Genomic DNA, 14,094 nt, shown 5'->3' with positions numbered 1-14,094 from the left:
CCATCTGTAGTTATGTAACAAGCGCAATATCTTGTTTTTGTTACAATGTATCCATGAATGAAGCCTGCAGAGAGCTCCATTCACATAGGAATCAAGCGGGGGGGGGGGGGGGGTCCTTGGATCACCACAACCGGCTCCCAATCGTGTGTCCCAGGACTGTCTTAATGAGAGGGCACACCTGGGCACTGCCCAGGGGCCCTAGCTGCATGGGGGGGCCCTGCACATTTATCAAAGCAGCTGGTCCTTGAACCCACACTGCCCTGAAATTGGGGGGGCCCCCCATGATGGCACTGAGAGTGATAGATGCAATGGTGAGGCAGTCTACTTAGGGCCAGATTCTCGTAGTTCTGCGTATCTCTGCAGCGGCGTAACGTATCCGATTTACGTTACGCCGCCGCAACTTAGACGGGCAAGTGCTGTATTCTCAAAGCGCTTGCTCCGTAAGTTGCGGCGGCGTAACGTAAATCGGGCCTAATTCAAATTTGGATCAGGGGGGTGTGTTTTATGCAAATGTACTGTGACCCGACAGGATTGACGTTTTTCACGAACGGCGCATGCGCCGTCCGTGGAAATCTCCCAGTGTGCATTGCTCCTAATACGCCGCAAGGACGTCATTGGTTTTGAAGTGAACGTAAATGACGTCCAGCCCCATTCATGGACGACTTACGCAAAATTTTAAAATTTCGACGCGGGAACGACGGCCATACTTAACATTGTTACGCCGCACTTATGCCACCATATAGCAGGGTTAACTATACGCTGGGAAAAGCCTAACGTAAACAGCGCCATTCACAGACGACTTACGCAAACGACATAACTTTTTAAAATGTCGACACGGAAGGGACGTCCATACTTAACATTGGCTGCGCCTCATGTAGCAGGGGCAACTTTATGCCGGGAAAAGCCTAACGTAAACGGCGTAACTTTACTGCGTCAGCCGGGCGTACGTTTTGGGAATTCGCGTATCTAGCTAATTTGCATACCCTGCGCGGAGTTTGACGGAAGCGCCACCTAGCGGCCAGCGTAAAAAATGCAGTTTAGATACGACGGCGTAAGAGACTTACGCCTGTCGGATCTAACGGCTATCTATGCGTAACTGATTCCAAGAATCAGGCGCATAGATACGACGGCGCAACGCAGAGATACGACGGCGTATCTGGAGAAACGTTGTCGTATCTCGGTTGTGAATCTGGGCCTTAATGTCTGTATACCTGCACTGTCATCATTGTAGGGGCCCCAGAGCATTACTTTGCCCAGGGGCCCATGATGCTATTAACCACTTCCCGACCGCCGCATGTACATTTACGTCGGCAGAATGGCACGTACAGGCAGATGGGCGTACAGGTACGTCCCTGCCTTTCCGCGGGTCGGGGGTCCGATCGGGACATGCGGCGGTTGGGCTCCCGCGGGGAGCGATCCGGGACGACAGCGCGGCTATTCGTTTATAGCCGCTCCGTCGCGATCGCTCCCCGGAGCTGAAGAACGGGGAGTGCAGTATGTAAACACGGCTTCCCCGTGCTTCACTGTGGCGGCGCATCGATCGTGTGTTCCCTTTTATAGGGAGACTCGATCGATGACGTCAGTCCTACAGCCACACCCCCCTACAGTTGTAAACACACACTAGGTGAACCCTAAATCCTACAGCGCCCCCTGTGGTTAACTCCCAAACTGCAACTGTCATTTTCACAATAAACAATGCAATTTAAATACATTTTTTTTGCTGTGAAAATGACAATGGTCCCAAAAATGTGTCAAAATTGTCCGAAGTGTCCGCCATAATGCCGCAGTCACGAAAAAAAATCGCTGATCGCCGCCACTAGTAGTTAAAAAAAAAATAAAATAAATAAAACTATCCCCTATTTTGTAAACGCTATAAATTTTGCGCAAACCAATCGATAAACGCTTATTGCGATATTATTATTATTGCGATATATTTTTTTTTACCAAAAATATGTAGAAGAATACGTATCGGCCTAAACTGAGGAAAAAAAAAATGTTATATATGTTTTTGGGGATATTTATTATAGAAAAAGTAAAAAATATTGCATTTTTTTTCAAAATTGTCGCTCTATTTTTGTTTATAGCGCAAAAAAATAAAAACCGCAGAGGTGATCAAATACCACCAAAAGAAAGCTCTATTTGTGGGGAAAAAAGGACACCAATTTTGTTTGGGAGCCACGTCGCACGACCGCGCAATTGTCTGTTTAAGCGACGCAGTGCCGAACTGTAAAAACACCTTGGGTCTTTAGGCAGCATATTGGTCCGGTCCTTAAGTGGTTAAAAGGACACCAAGGCGGGCAGGAGGGGGTTAAGCTGATGATTGGCGGTTTGTGATATCAGAGAAGTCGCTTCGATCATTTCGATCGCCAGATTGCAGATACCGTCTTATCCTTCCTGGTTCAACCGCCATCCTCCGCCACCGTCATTTGTTAGATATGAACCCGAACCTAGCGGCGTGCACTTTGCTCTGTGTAATGGAAGCGATCGTTACTTTTTTCCATCCTTTGTTCTCAATGCTGCTGATCTCCCGCAGCCCATTTGCAGCCGCTTCCAGCGATTGGCCCCCTGGCGTTTCTCGGGGTGGGTTTCCCCGGTGGTGACGACGCCGGTGTGTTTGGCGTGCGCTGAACCCCCTGTAATGTCTATCGGCGGCCTGGGTGACCACAAATAGTAGAGCGTTGTCGCCCTAAAACAGGAAGTGCGGGAATAAGGACCTTGAATGGCAGGATCAACAGGGATTGTTTTTCATGAAAGCTGCAGATTTACAAATGTTGTCAGTTATCACTTGATCGTAGGCTGTGACCCCCCCACCCCTCCCCCATAGGCGGACTTCCTGCCCAATAAACTGCCTTTACTAGCTGATAAGGGAATAATCTCGGATGCGCCGGCGGTATAACACAGAAGATCATTCATCACACTGACAGGCCAGGGAACCTCTATAGACATGGATGGGAAGGGGGGGAGCTGTGTCATTGGAAGGTAAACCGTACAATGCTGGGAGTTGTAGTTCTCTGTGTTTTTTGGTGTGGTGGTTGGGGGGATGGTAAGTCTAGTTATAACCTGTTCTGTAGTCAGTGGCCATGCTGGGAGTTGTAGTGGATGTTCTGTAGTCATTGGCCACGCTGGGAGTTGTAGTGGATGTTCTGTAGTAAATGCCCATGCTGGGAGTTGTAGTGAATGTTCTGTAGTCATTGGCCACGCTGGGAGTTGTAGTGAATGTTCTGTAGTCATTGGCCATGCTGGGAGTTGTAGTGAATGTTCTGTAGTCAGTGGCCACGCTGGGAGTTGTAGTGGATGTTCTGTAGTCATTGGCCATGCTGGGAGTTGTAGTGGATGTTCTGTAGTCAGTGGCCACGCTGGGAGTTGTAGTGAATGTTCTGTAGTCAGTGGCCATGCTGGGAGTTGTAGTGAATGTTCTGTAGTCATTGGCCACGCTGGGAGTTGTAGTGGATGTTCTGTAGTCAGTGGCCACGCTGGGAGTTGTAGTGGATGTTCTGTAGTCAGTGGCCACGCTGGGAGTTGTAGTGAATGTTCTGTAGTCAGTGGCCATGCTGGGAGTTGTAGTGAATGTTCTGTAGTCAGTGGCCACGCTGGGAGTTGTAGTGAATGTTCTGTAGTCAGTGCCCATGCTGGGAGTTGTAGTGGTTGTTCTGTAGTCAGTGGCCACGCTGGGAGTTGTAGTGAATGTTCTGTAGTCAGTGGCCATGCTGGGAGTTGTAGTGAATGTTCTGTAGTCATTGGCCACGCTGGGAGTTGTAGTGAATGTTCTGTAGTCATTGGCCACGCTGGGAGTTGTAGTGGATGTTCTGTAGTCAGTGGCCACGCTGGGAGTTGTAGTGGATGTTCTGTAGTCATTGGCCATGCTGGGAGTTGTAGTGGATGTTCTGTAGTCAGTGGCCATGCTGGGAGTTGTAGTGGATGTTCTGTAGTCCGTGGCCACGCTGGGATTAGTAGTGGTTGTTCTGTAGTAAGTGCCCATGCTGGGAGTTGTAGTGGATGTTCTGTAGCCATGCTGGGAGTTGTAGTGGATGTTCTGTAATCAGTGGCCATGCTGGGATTAAATATTGGGTCTGATTATAACGCATTGTTTTGTAGTCAGTGGCCACACTGGGAGTTGTAGTAGATTTTCTATAGTCCATGCCCATGCTGGGAGTTGTAGTGGATATTCTGTAGTAAGTGGCCATACTGGGAGTTGTAGTGGATGTTCTGCAGCCACACTGGGAGTTGTAGTGGATTTTCTATAGTCAGTGCCCATGCTGGCTGGGAGTTGTAGTGGATGTTCTGTAGCCATGCTGGGAGTTGTAGTGGATGTTCTGTAGCCATGCTGGGAGTTGTAATGGATGTTCTGTAGTCAGTGGCCATGCTGGGAGTTGTAGTGAATGTTCTGTAGCCATGCTGGGATTGTAGTGGATGTTCTGTAGTCAGTGGCCATGCTGGGAGTTGTAGTGGATGTTCTGTAGTCAGTGGCCATGCTGGGAGTGGTAGCGGATGTTGGATAGTTAGAGGGCTTGCTGGGAGTTGTAGTTCTCTATATTGGGTCTGATTATAACGTATTGTGCTCTTTCTCTCTCTCTACAGGTCTCTGCTGCTTTTCTTGGTCCTCCTCTTGGGGGTCTCAGCAGAAGAACCTCCCCCCGTCACCTCTGCCCAGTACTTATGGGGGGAGTTCTGGATGGTACGTTTCTTTTTAAACATTGCCGGGTACGGGACAATCCTGATCCCGGGATATATACTCATACAGTACCTCAAACGCAAGAACTACCTGGAGACCGGTGAGTGCCGCTCATGTTCCGTCTGTTTGTCTTGTCACCGTTATCATTGTGTTTCTCTTCAGAGGATGAGACGTCCTTTTTGCCGTTTTTTGTTTGTTTTTGTGTCCGGGGAGTCCTGATGCAGATACATATATTGGCCCAGATTCAAGAAGCAATTGCGCCTGTGTAACCATAGTTACACAGCGCAATTGCTTACTTGCTCCGGCGTTACGAATGCTCCTGATTCAGGAACATCGTAACGCCGACTGCAGCCTAAAATCTGCGTGGCATAAGGCTCTTATGCCACGCATATCTTAGGCTGCATTCTAGCGATGACCGCTAGGGGGCGCTCCCATTGTGCTCAGTGTATAGTATGCAAATTGCATACTAACACCGATTCACAATGTTGCGCGAGCCCTGCGTACGCAAGTTACGTCGTTTCTGTACGGCGTGTTAAGCGTAAGGCTGCCCCTTCTAATAGTAGGGGCAGCCAATGCTAAAGTATACCCGTCGTTCCCGCGTTGCGAAATTATTATTTCACGTAGTTTGCGTAAGTGATTTGTGAATGGCGCTGGCCGCCATTGACGTTCACTTGGAAGCAAATGACGTCCTTGCGACGTCATTTGCCGCAATGCACGTCGGGAAAGTTTCCCGACGGAGCATGCGCTCGGCGCAGGAGCGCGCCTAATTTAAATGATTCCCGCCCCCTACGGGATCATTTAAATTGCGTGCTCTAGCGCCGGGCAATTTTGCCGGCGTGCCCGCGCAATTCACAGAGCTTCTGCTCCGTGAATCAAGGGCAGCAGAGCAAATTTGCGGGGGCGCAGGGCAAAATCGTTGCCCTGCGCCTCCGTAAATAATGCGCAGATCTCTTTGAATCCGGGCCAGTGTTTTTATGTGGCCTCTACTTTATAAACAATCCTTTGTGATCCTAGTGGCGTTTTCCATAACAATGGTGGGAGGTCGGGGCTCCAAGTCAGCTGGCTTTTAGGGTCCCCAGGGCTTAGAGGTGACATTTCACCCTTTGAGGTTATTCGTAGGAACCGTCTGTTTTATAGGTCTCAGAATAAAGAGAGATGGGCAGCAGGGGTCCGAGTATGGGGAGAGATGGACAGTGGGGGTCAAAGTATAGATCAACGTGTGCAGTTTGGGTCCCAGTATGAAGAGAATTGCACAGTCAGGGTCCCAGTACAGAGATACAGTTGGGGTCCCAATATGAAGAATTTTGGACAGCTGTGGTCCCAATATGGGAAATGATTAACAGTTGGGCTCACAGTATGGAGAGAGGTGGGCAGTGTGGGTCCCAGTAGAGGGAGGTATGGACAGTTGTGGCCCCAGTAGAGAGAGGTATGGACAGTTATGGCCCCGGTAGAGAGAGGTATGGACAGTTGGGGTCCCAGTAGAGAGAGGTATGGACAGTTGTGGCCCCGGTAGAGAGAGGTATGGGCAGTTGTGACCCCGGTAGAGAGAGGTATGGACAGTTGGGGTCCCGGTAGAGAGAGGTATGGATAGTTGGGGTCCCAGTAGAGAGAGGTATGAGCAGTTGGGATCCCAGTAGAGAGAGGTATGAGCAGTTGGGATCCCAGTAGAGAGAGGTATGGACAGTTGTGGCCCCCGGGAAAGAGAGAGGTATGGACAGTTGGGGTCCCAGTAGAGAGAGGTATGGACAGTTGTGGCCCCCAGTAGAGAGAGGTATGGACAGTTGGGGTCCCAGTAGAGAGAGGTATGGACAGTTGGGGTCCCAGTAGAGAGAGGTATGGACAGTTGTGGCCCCCAGTAGAGAGAGGTATGGACAGTTAGGGTCCCAGTAGAGAGAGGTATGGACAGTTGGGGTCCCGGTAGAGAGAGGTATGGGCAGTTGGGATCCCAGTAGAGATAGGTATGGGCAGTTGGGATCCCAGTAGAGAGAGGTATGGGCAGTTGGGATCCTAGTAGAGAGAGGTATGGGCAGTTGGGGTCCCAGTAGAGGGAGGTATGGACAGTTGGGGTCCCAGTAGAGGGAGGTATGGACAGTTGTGGCCCTGGTAGAGAGAGGTATGGACAGTTGGGGTCCCAGTAGAGAGAGGTATGGACAGTTGTGGCCCTGGTAGAGAGAGGTATGAGCAGTTGGGATCCCAGTAGAGATAGGTATGGGCAGTTGTGGCCCCAGTAGAGAGAGGTATGGACAGTTGGGGTCCCAGTAGAGAGAGGTATGGACAGTTGTGGCCCTGGTAGAGAGAGGTATGGACAGTTGTGGCCCCAGTAGAGAGAGGTATGGACAGTTGGGGTCCCAGTAGAGAGAGGTATGGACAGTTGTGGCCCTGGTAGAGAGAGGTATGAGCAGTTGGGATCCCAGTAGAGATAGGTATGGGCAGTTGGGATCCCAGTAGAGAGAGGTATGGGCAGTTGGGATCCTAGTAGAGAGAGGTATGGGCAGTTGGGGTCCCAGTAGAGGGAGGTATGGACAGTTGGGGTCCCAGTAGAGAGAGGTATGGACAGTTGTGGCCCTGGTAGAGAGAGGTATGGACAGTTGTGGCCCCAGTAGAGAGAGGTATGGACAGTTGGGGTCCCAGAAGAGAGAGGTATGGACAGTTATGGCCCCGGTAGAGAGAGGTATGGACAGTTGGGGTCCCGGTAGAGAGAGGTATGGATAGTTGGGGTCCCAGTAGAGAGAGGTATGAGCAGTTGGGATCCCAGTAGAGAGAGGTATGAGCAGTTGGGATCCCAGTAGAGAGAGGTATGGACAGTTGTGGCCCCCGGGAAAGAGAGAGGTATGGACAGTTGGGGTCCCAGTAGAGAGAGGTATGGACAGTTGTGGCCCCCAGTAGAGAGAGGTATGGACAGTTGGGGTCCCAGTAGAGAGAGGTATGGACAGTTGGGGTCCCAGTAGAGAGAGGTATGGACAGTTGTGGCCCCCAGTAGAGAGAGGTATGGACAGTTAGGGTCCCAGTAGAGAGAGGTATGGACAGTTGGGGTCCCGGTAGAGAGAGGTATGGGCAGTTGGGATCCCAGTAGAGATAGGTATGGGCAGTTGGGATCCCAGTAGAGAGAGGTATGGGCAGTTGGGATCCTAGTAGAGAGAGGTATGGGCAGTTGGGGTCCCAGTAGAGGGAGGTATGGACAGTTCGGGTCCCAGTAGAGGGAGGTATGGACAGTTGTGGCCCTGGTAGAGAGAGGTATGGACAGTTGGGGTCCCAGTAGAGAGAGGTATGGACAGTTGTGGCCCTGGTAGAGAGAGGTATGAGCAGTTGGGATCCCAGTAGAGATAGGTATGGGCAGTTGTGGCCCCAGTAGAGAGAGGTATGGACAGTTGGGGTCCCAGTAGAGAGAGGTATGGACAGTTGTGGCCCTGGTAGAGAGAGGTATGGACAGTTGTGGCCCCAGTAGAGAGAGGTATGGACAGTTGGGGTCCCAGTAGAGAGAGGTATGGACAGTTGTGGCCCTGGTAGAGAGAGGTATGAGCAGTTGGGATCCCAGTAGAGAGAGGTATGGGCAGTTGGGATCCTAGTAGAGAGAGGTATGGGCAGTTGGGGTCCCAGTAGAGGGAGGTATGGACAGTTGGGGTCCCAGTAGAGAGAGGTATGGACAGTTGTGGCCCTGGTAGAGAGAGGTATGGACAGTTGTGGCCCCAGTAGAGAGAGGTATGGACAGTTGGGGTCCCAGTAGAGAGAGGTATGGACAGTTGTGGCCCTGGTAGAGAGAGGTATGGACAGTTGGGGTCCCAGTAGAGCAGTGTTTCTCAATTCCAGTCCTCAGGCCCCCCCAACAGGTCAGGTTTTCAGGATTTCCCTCAGATGAAAAGGCTGTGGTGATTACTAAGGCAGTGAAACTGATCAAATCACCTGTGCAAAATAATGGAAATCCTGAAAACCTGACCTGTTGGGGGGCCTGAGGACTGGAATTGAGAAACACTGCAGTAGAGAGAGGTGGAGACAGTTGGGATCCCGGTAGAGAGAGGTGGGGCCAGTTGGGATCCCGGTAGAGAGAGGTGGGACCAGTTGGGGTCCCGGTAAAGAGAGGTGGGACCAGTTGGGGTCCCAGTAGAGAGAGGTGGGGCCAGTTGGGGTCCCGGTAGAGAGAGGTGGGGCCAGTTGGGGTCCCGGTAAAGAGAGGTGGGACCAGTTGGGGTCCCAGTAGAGAGAGGTGGGGCCAGTTGGGGTCCCGGTAGAGAGAGGTGGGGCCAGTTGGGGTCCCGGTAGAGAGAGGTGGGACCAGTTGGGGTCCCGGTAGAGAGAGGTGGGGCCAGTTGGGGTCCCGGTAGAGAGAGGTGGGACCAGTTGGGGTCCCGGTAGAGAGAGGTGGGGCCAGTTGGGGTCCCAGTATGGAGAAAAACGGACACTTGGGGTCCCAGTATGGAGAAAAACGGACACTTGGGTTCCCAGTATGAAGTAGCCAACGCATATAGCGAAATGTCGTAGACTTTTTTTCCTGACATATCTGCTGATATGATGGAGAAAATCCAGGAAGAATTATCAGATCGTCATTTAATATCTGTGTGTTTGTGTTTCTCATCTTTTCACTACAATCTCTATTTAGGAATATTGTGGCAGATTTCTTGGTATATTTGGCGTCGCCCATTCCGACTCTTCCCTCCTCTCTTCCTTGCAGGTCGGGGGATATGTTTTCCACTAATAAAGTCCTGCGTGTTTGGCCATGAGACAAAGGCTTTGGCTCCCGATGAACCTTCATCTGCCGCCCGGGTAGAAGGTGACCCCAGTACCTCCCAGCAGGCTCTTAAACTTCTCTTCTGTGCAGCCGGACTCCAGGTGAGAAGCGGAGACACTCGTGATAAGAGCAGAAGGGAGAAATCCGGGATTACATTGGAAAGTAGAAACCTAGGATGAGAGCAGAAGGGGGGACACAGACACCTGGGATGAGGGCAGAAGGGGGGACACGGACACCTGGGATGAGGGCAGAAGGGGGGACACGGACACCTGGGATGAGGGCAGAAGGGGGGACACGGACACCTGGGATGAGGGCAGAAGGGGGGACACGGACACCTGGGATGAGGGCAGAAGGGGGGACACGGACACCTGGGATGAGGGCAGAAGGGGGGACACGGACACCTGGGATGAGGGCAGAAGGGGGGACACGGACACCTGGGATGAGGGCAGAAGGGGGGACACGGACACCTGGGATGAGGGCAGAAGGGGGGACACGGACACCTGGGATGAGGGCAGAAGGGGGGGGGACACCTGGGAAGAGGGCAGAAGGGGGGGGACACCTGGGAAGGGGGAGGGGACACCTGGGAAGAGGGCAGAAGGGGGAGGGGACACCTGGGAAGAGGGCAGAAGGGGAGGGGACACCTGGGAAGAGGGCAGAAGGGGGAGGGGACACCTGGGAAGAGGGCAGAAGGGGGAGGGGACACCTGGGAAGAGGGCAGAAGGGGGGGGGGGACACCTTGGAAGAGGGCAGAAGGGGGGGACACCTTGGAAGAGGGCAGAAGGTGGGAACACCTTGGAAGAGGGCAGAAGTGGGGGGGGACACCTTGAAAGAAGTGGGGGGGGGGGGGCACCTGGGATTGAAGGGGGGAGGGCACCTAGGATGAGAGCTGAAGGTGGATTCAGAAGGGGGGATACCTGGGATGAGGACAGAAGGGGGGACCTGAGATGTGGGCAGAAGGGGTACACCTGGGATGAGAGCTGAAGGTGGATGCAGAAGGGGGGACACCTGGGATTTGAGGGCAGAAGGGGGGACACCTGGGATTTGAGGGCAGAAGGGGGGACACCTGGGATTTGAGGGCAGAAGGGGGGACACCTGGGATTTGAGGGCAGAAGGGGGGACACCTGGGATGATGGCAGAAGGGGGGACACACGGGATGAGAGCTGAAGGTGGATGCAGAAGGGGGGGGACACCTGGGATGAGAGCAGAAGGGGGGACACCTGGGATGAGAGCTGAAGGTGGATGCAGAAGGGGGGGGCACCTGGGATGAGAGCAGAAGGGGGGACACCTGGGATGAGAGCAGAAGGGGGGGACACCTGGGATGAGAGCAGAAGGGGGGGACACCTGGGATGAGAGCAGAAGGGGGGACACCTGGGATGAGAGCTGAAGGTGGATGCAGAAGGAGGGGGGACACCTGGGATGAGAGCAGAAGGGGGGACACCTGGGATGAGAGCTGAAGGTGGATGCAGAAGGGGGGGGGCACCTGGGATGAGAGCAGAAGGGGGGACACCTGGGATGGAGGCAGAAGGGGGGACACCTGGGATGGAGGCAGAAGGGGGGACACCTGGGATGGAGGCAGAAGGGGGGACACCTGGGATGGAGGCAGAAGGGGGGACACCTGGGATGGAGGCAGAAGGGGGGACACCTGGGATGGAGGCAGAAGGGGGGACACCTGGGATGGAGGCAGAAGGGGGGGACACCTGGGATGGAGGCAGAAGGGGGGACACCTGGGATGGAGGCAGAAGGGGGGACACCTGGGATGGAGGCAGAAGGGGGGACACCTGGGATGGAGGCAGAAGGGGGGACACCTGGGATGGAGGCAGAAGGGGGGACACCTGGGATGGAGGCAGAAGGGGGGACACCTGGGATGGAGGCAGAAGGGGGGACACCTGGGATGAGAGCTGAAGGTGGATGCAGAAGGGGGGGGCACCTGGGATGAGAGCAGAAGGGGGGACACCTGGGATGAGAGCAGAAGGGGGGGACACCTGGGATGAGAGCAGAAGGGGGGACACCTGGGATGAGAGCAGAAGGGGGGACACCTGGGATGGAGGCAGAAGGGGGGACACCTGGGATGGAGGCAGAAGGGGGGACACCTGGGATGGAGGCAGAAGGGGGGACACCTGGGATGGAGGCAGAAGGGGGTACACCTGGGATGGAGGCAGAAGGGGGGACACCTGGGATGGAGGCAGAAGGGGGGACACCTGGGATGGAGGCAGAAGGGGGGACACCTGGGATGAGAGCAGAAGGGGGGACACCTGGGATGAGAGCTGAAGGTGGATGCAGAAGGGGGGGGCACCTGGGATGAGAGCAGAAGGGGGGACACCTGGGATGAGAGCAGAAGGGGGGACACCTGGGATGAGAGCAGAAGGGGGGACACCTGGGATGAGAGCAGAAGGGGGGACACCTGGGATGGAGGCAGAAGGGGGGACACCTGGGATGGAGGCAGAAGGGGGGACACCTGGGATGGATGCAGAAGGGGGGGGGCACCTGGGATGAGAGCAGAAGGGGGGACACCTGGGTTGAGAGCTGAAGGTGGATGCAGAAGGAGGGGGGACACCTGAGATGAGAGCAGAAGGGGGGACACCTGGGATGAGAGCTGAAGGTGGATGCAGAAGGGGGGACACCTGGGATGAGAGCTGAAGGTGGATGCAGAAGGGGGGACACCTGGGATGAGAGCTGAAGGTGGATGCAGAAGGGGGGACACCTGGGATGAGAGCAGAAGGGGGGACACCTGGGATGAGAGCAGAAGGGGGGACACCTGGGATGAGAGCAGAAGGGGGGACACCTGGGATGGAGGCAGAAGGGGGGACACCTGGGATGGAGGCAGAAGGGGGGACACCTGGGATGGAGGCAGAAGGGGGGGACACCTGGGATGGGGGCAGAAGGGGGGGGACACCTGGGATGGGGGCAGAAGGGGGGGACACCTGGGATGAGGGCAGAAGGGGGGGACACCTGGGATGAGGGCAGAAGGGGGGGACACCTGGGATGGGGGCAGAAGGGGGGACACCTGGGATGGGGGCAGAAGGGGGCAGACCTGGGATGAGGGCAGAAGGGGGGACACCTGGGATGAGAGCAGAAGGGGGGGACACCTGGGATGGGGGCAGAAGGGGCGACACCTGGGATGAGGGCAGAAGGGGGGGGGACACCTGGGATGAGGTTATAAGTGAGAATCTCATGATAAGATCAGAAGTAAGAAGACGGGGATCGGAGCAGAAGGGACAGATGCGGAATGGAAGGGATAACGGGGGGACATCTTGGTAATCTGTGTTTCTCTCCACTCAGATCTCCTACCTGACATGGGGGGTCCTGCAGGAGCGTGTCATGACCCGTACCTACACTGGCACAGAACCTGGCACCCCCGGAGAAAAGTTCAGAGACTCTCAGTTCTTGGTGTTCATGAATCGGATCTTGGCCCTGACCGTGTCCGGAATCTACTGCGCCCTCACCAAACAGCCTCGCCATGGTGCGCCCATGTACAAATACTCCTTCGCCTCTCTGTCCAACGTCCTCAGCAGCTGGTGCCAGTACGAAGCTCTCAAGTTCATCAGTTTCCCCACCCAAGTCCTGGCCAAAGCCTCGAAGGTCATCCCCGTCATGTTGATGGGAAAGCTGGTCTCACATAAGAGTTACGAGTATTGGGAGTATTTCACCGCTGTCCTCATTTCCATCGGGGTCAGCATGTTCCTGCTGTCCAATGGGGGAGGTTCTCGCCCTTCTGGGGTCACCACTTTCTCCGGAGTGGTCATTTTGACCGGCTACATCGCGTTCGACAGCTTCACGTCCAACTGGCAGGACTCTCTCTTTAAATACAAGATGTCTTCCGTGCAGATGATGTTTGGCGTCAACCTCTTCTCCTGCCTCTTCACCGTCTTCTCTTTGCTGGAGCAAGGCGGCCTGCAGGAGGCGATCCTCTTCATGTCCCGCCACCCGGACTTCGCTTTCCACGCCGCCCTCCTCTCCGTCTGTTCGGCTTTCGGCCAGCTCTTCATCTTCTACACCATCAGCAAGTTTGGGGCGGCCGTGTTCACCATCATTATGACTTTGCGCCAGGCCCTGGCGATCCTTTTGTCGTGTTTGCTGTACGGTCACCCGGTCACGCCGATCGGCTCGGTGGGGGTGGCGGTGGTTTTCCTGGCCTTATTCCTCCGCGTCTACGCCCGAAGCCGCATGAAGAGGAAGGGGAGGAAGGCGGCGGATAACGCGGCGGTGCAGAAGGTGTAAAATGGCCTTCAGGTCGCCGGGGATTCCGCCCTGCGACTTATTACCGACCTATTTAAAGGGTCCTCGTCTCCTGGACTGATGGGAAGTTTAAAGCTGGCTGCTGCGCTGGCTTTAGTTGGCACACCGTGGTGGCGATAACCTGAACTTTTGTGCCGACCGTCTACCTGCAGACCAAACTTTTCTGCAAGTGCAGAGCAAACAAAGTATTTGTGAGTTTTAGTTTTTTTTTTATTTTACTTTAGAAGCAATCAATTATTAAATGGTACATTTACATTGTCGTCTGATGTATTATTTATTACTTATTAACCACTTGACTTCTGGAAGGTTTTACCCGCTTCGTGACCAGGCCATTTTTTGCACACTGTGACCCGCGGCTCCGGAGCTAGGTCGAAGCTGCGTCCTTAACCTAATGTTATGGCCGCGGCTCCGGAGCTAGGCCGAAGCTGCGGCCATAACATTAGGAAAGGCCGCGGCTTCGGCC

General features: G+C 54.3%; 1 protein-coding gene across 2 annotated transcripts in view; it reads left to right on the top strand.

Annotated features, from left to right (window-relative positions):
• Positions 1-13,891, top strand: part of SLC35B2 (solute carrier family 35 member B2) — an 18,072-nt gene extending 4,181 nt beyond the window's left edge. The window contains exons 1-4 of one of the 2 annotated variants that reach the window (XM_040351795.1): positions 2,911-2,979; positions 4,579-4,772; positions 9,339-9,496; positions 12,675-13,891. In XM_040351795.1, the coding sequence (XP_040207729.1) occupies positions 2,945-2,979; positions 4,579-4,772; positions 9,339-9,496; positions 12,675-13,613 (1,326 nt within the window). In that variant the 5' untranslated portion in view covers positions 2,911-2,944 and the 3' untranslated portion in view covers positions 13,614-13,891. Of the gene's footprint in view, positions 1-2,910; positions 2,980-4,578; positions 4,773-9,338; positions 9,497-12,674 lie in introns of those variants that run through there. The other variant, XM_040351796.1, reaches the window with a different exon arrangement.
• Positions 13,892-14,094: the final 203 nt, after the last annotated feature.

This window comes from Rana temporaria, chromosome 4, assembly GCF_905171775.1.
Source record: "Rana temporaria chromosome 4, aRanTem1.1, whole genome shotgun sequence".
In the NCBI taxonomy this organism is placed as follows: domain Eukaryota; kingdom Metazoa; phylum Chordata; class Amphibia; order Anura; family Ranidae; genus Rana; species Rana temporaria.
The sequence above is the reverse complement of the archived record's forward strand: the minus strand, read 5'-3'. Positions and strand labels throughout refer to the sequence as shown.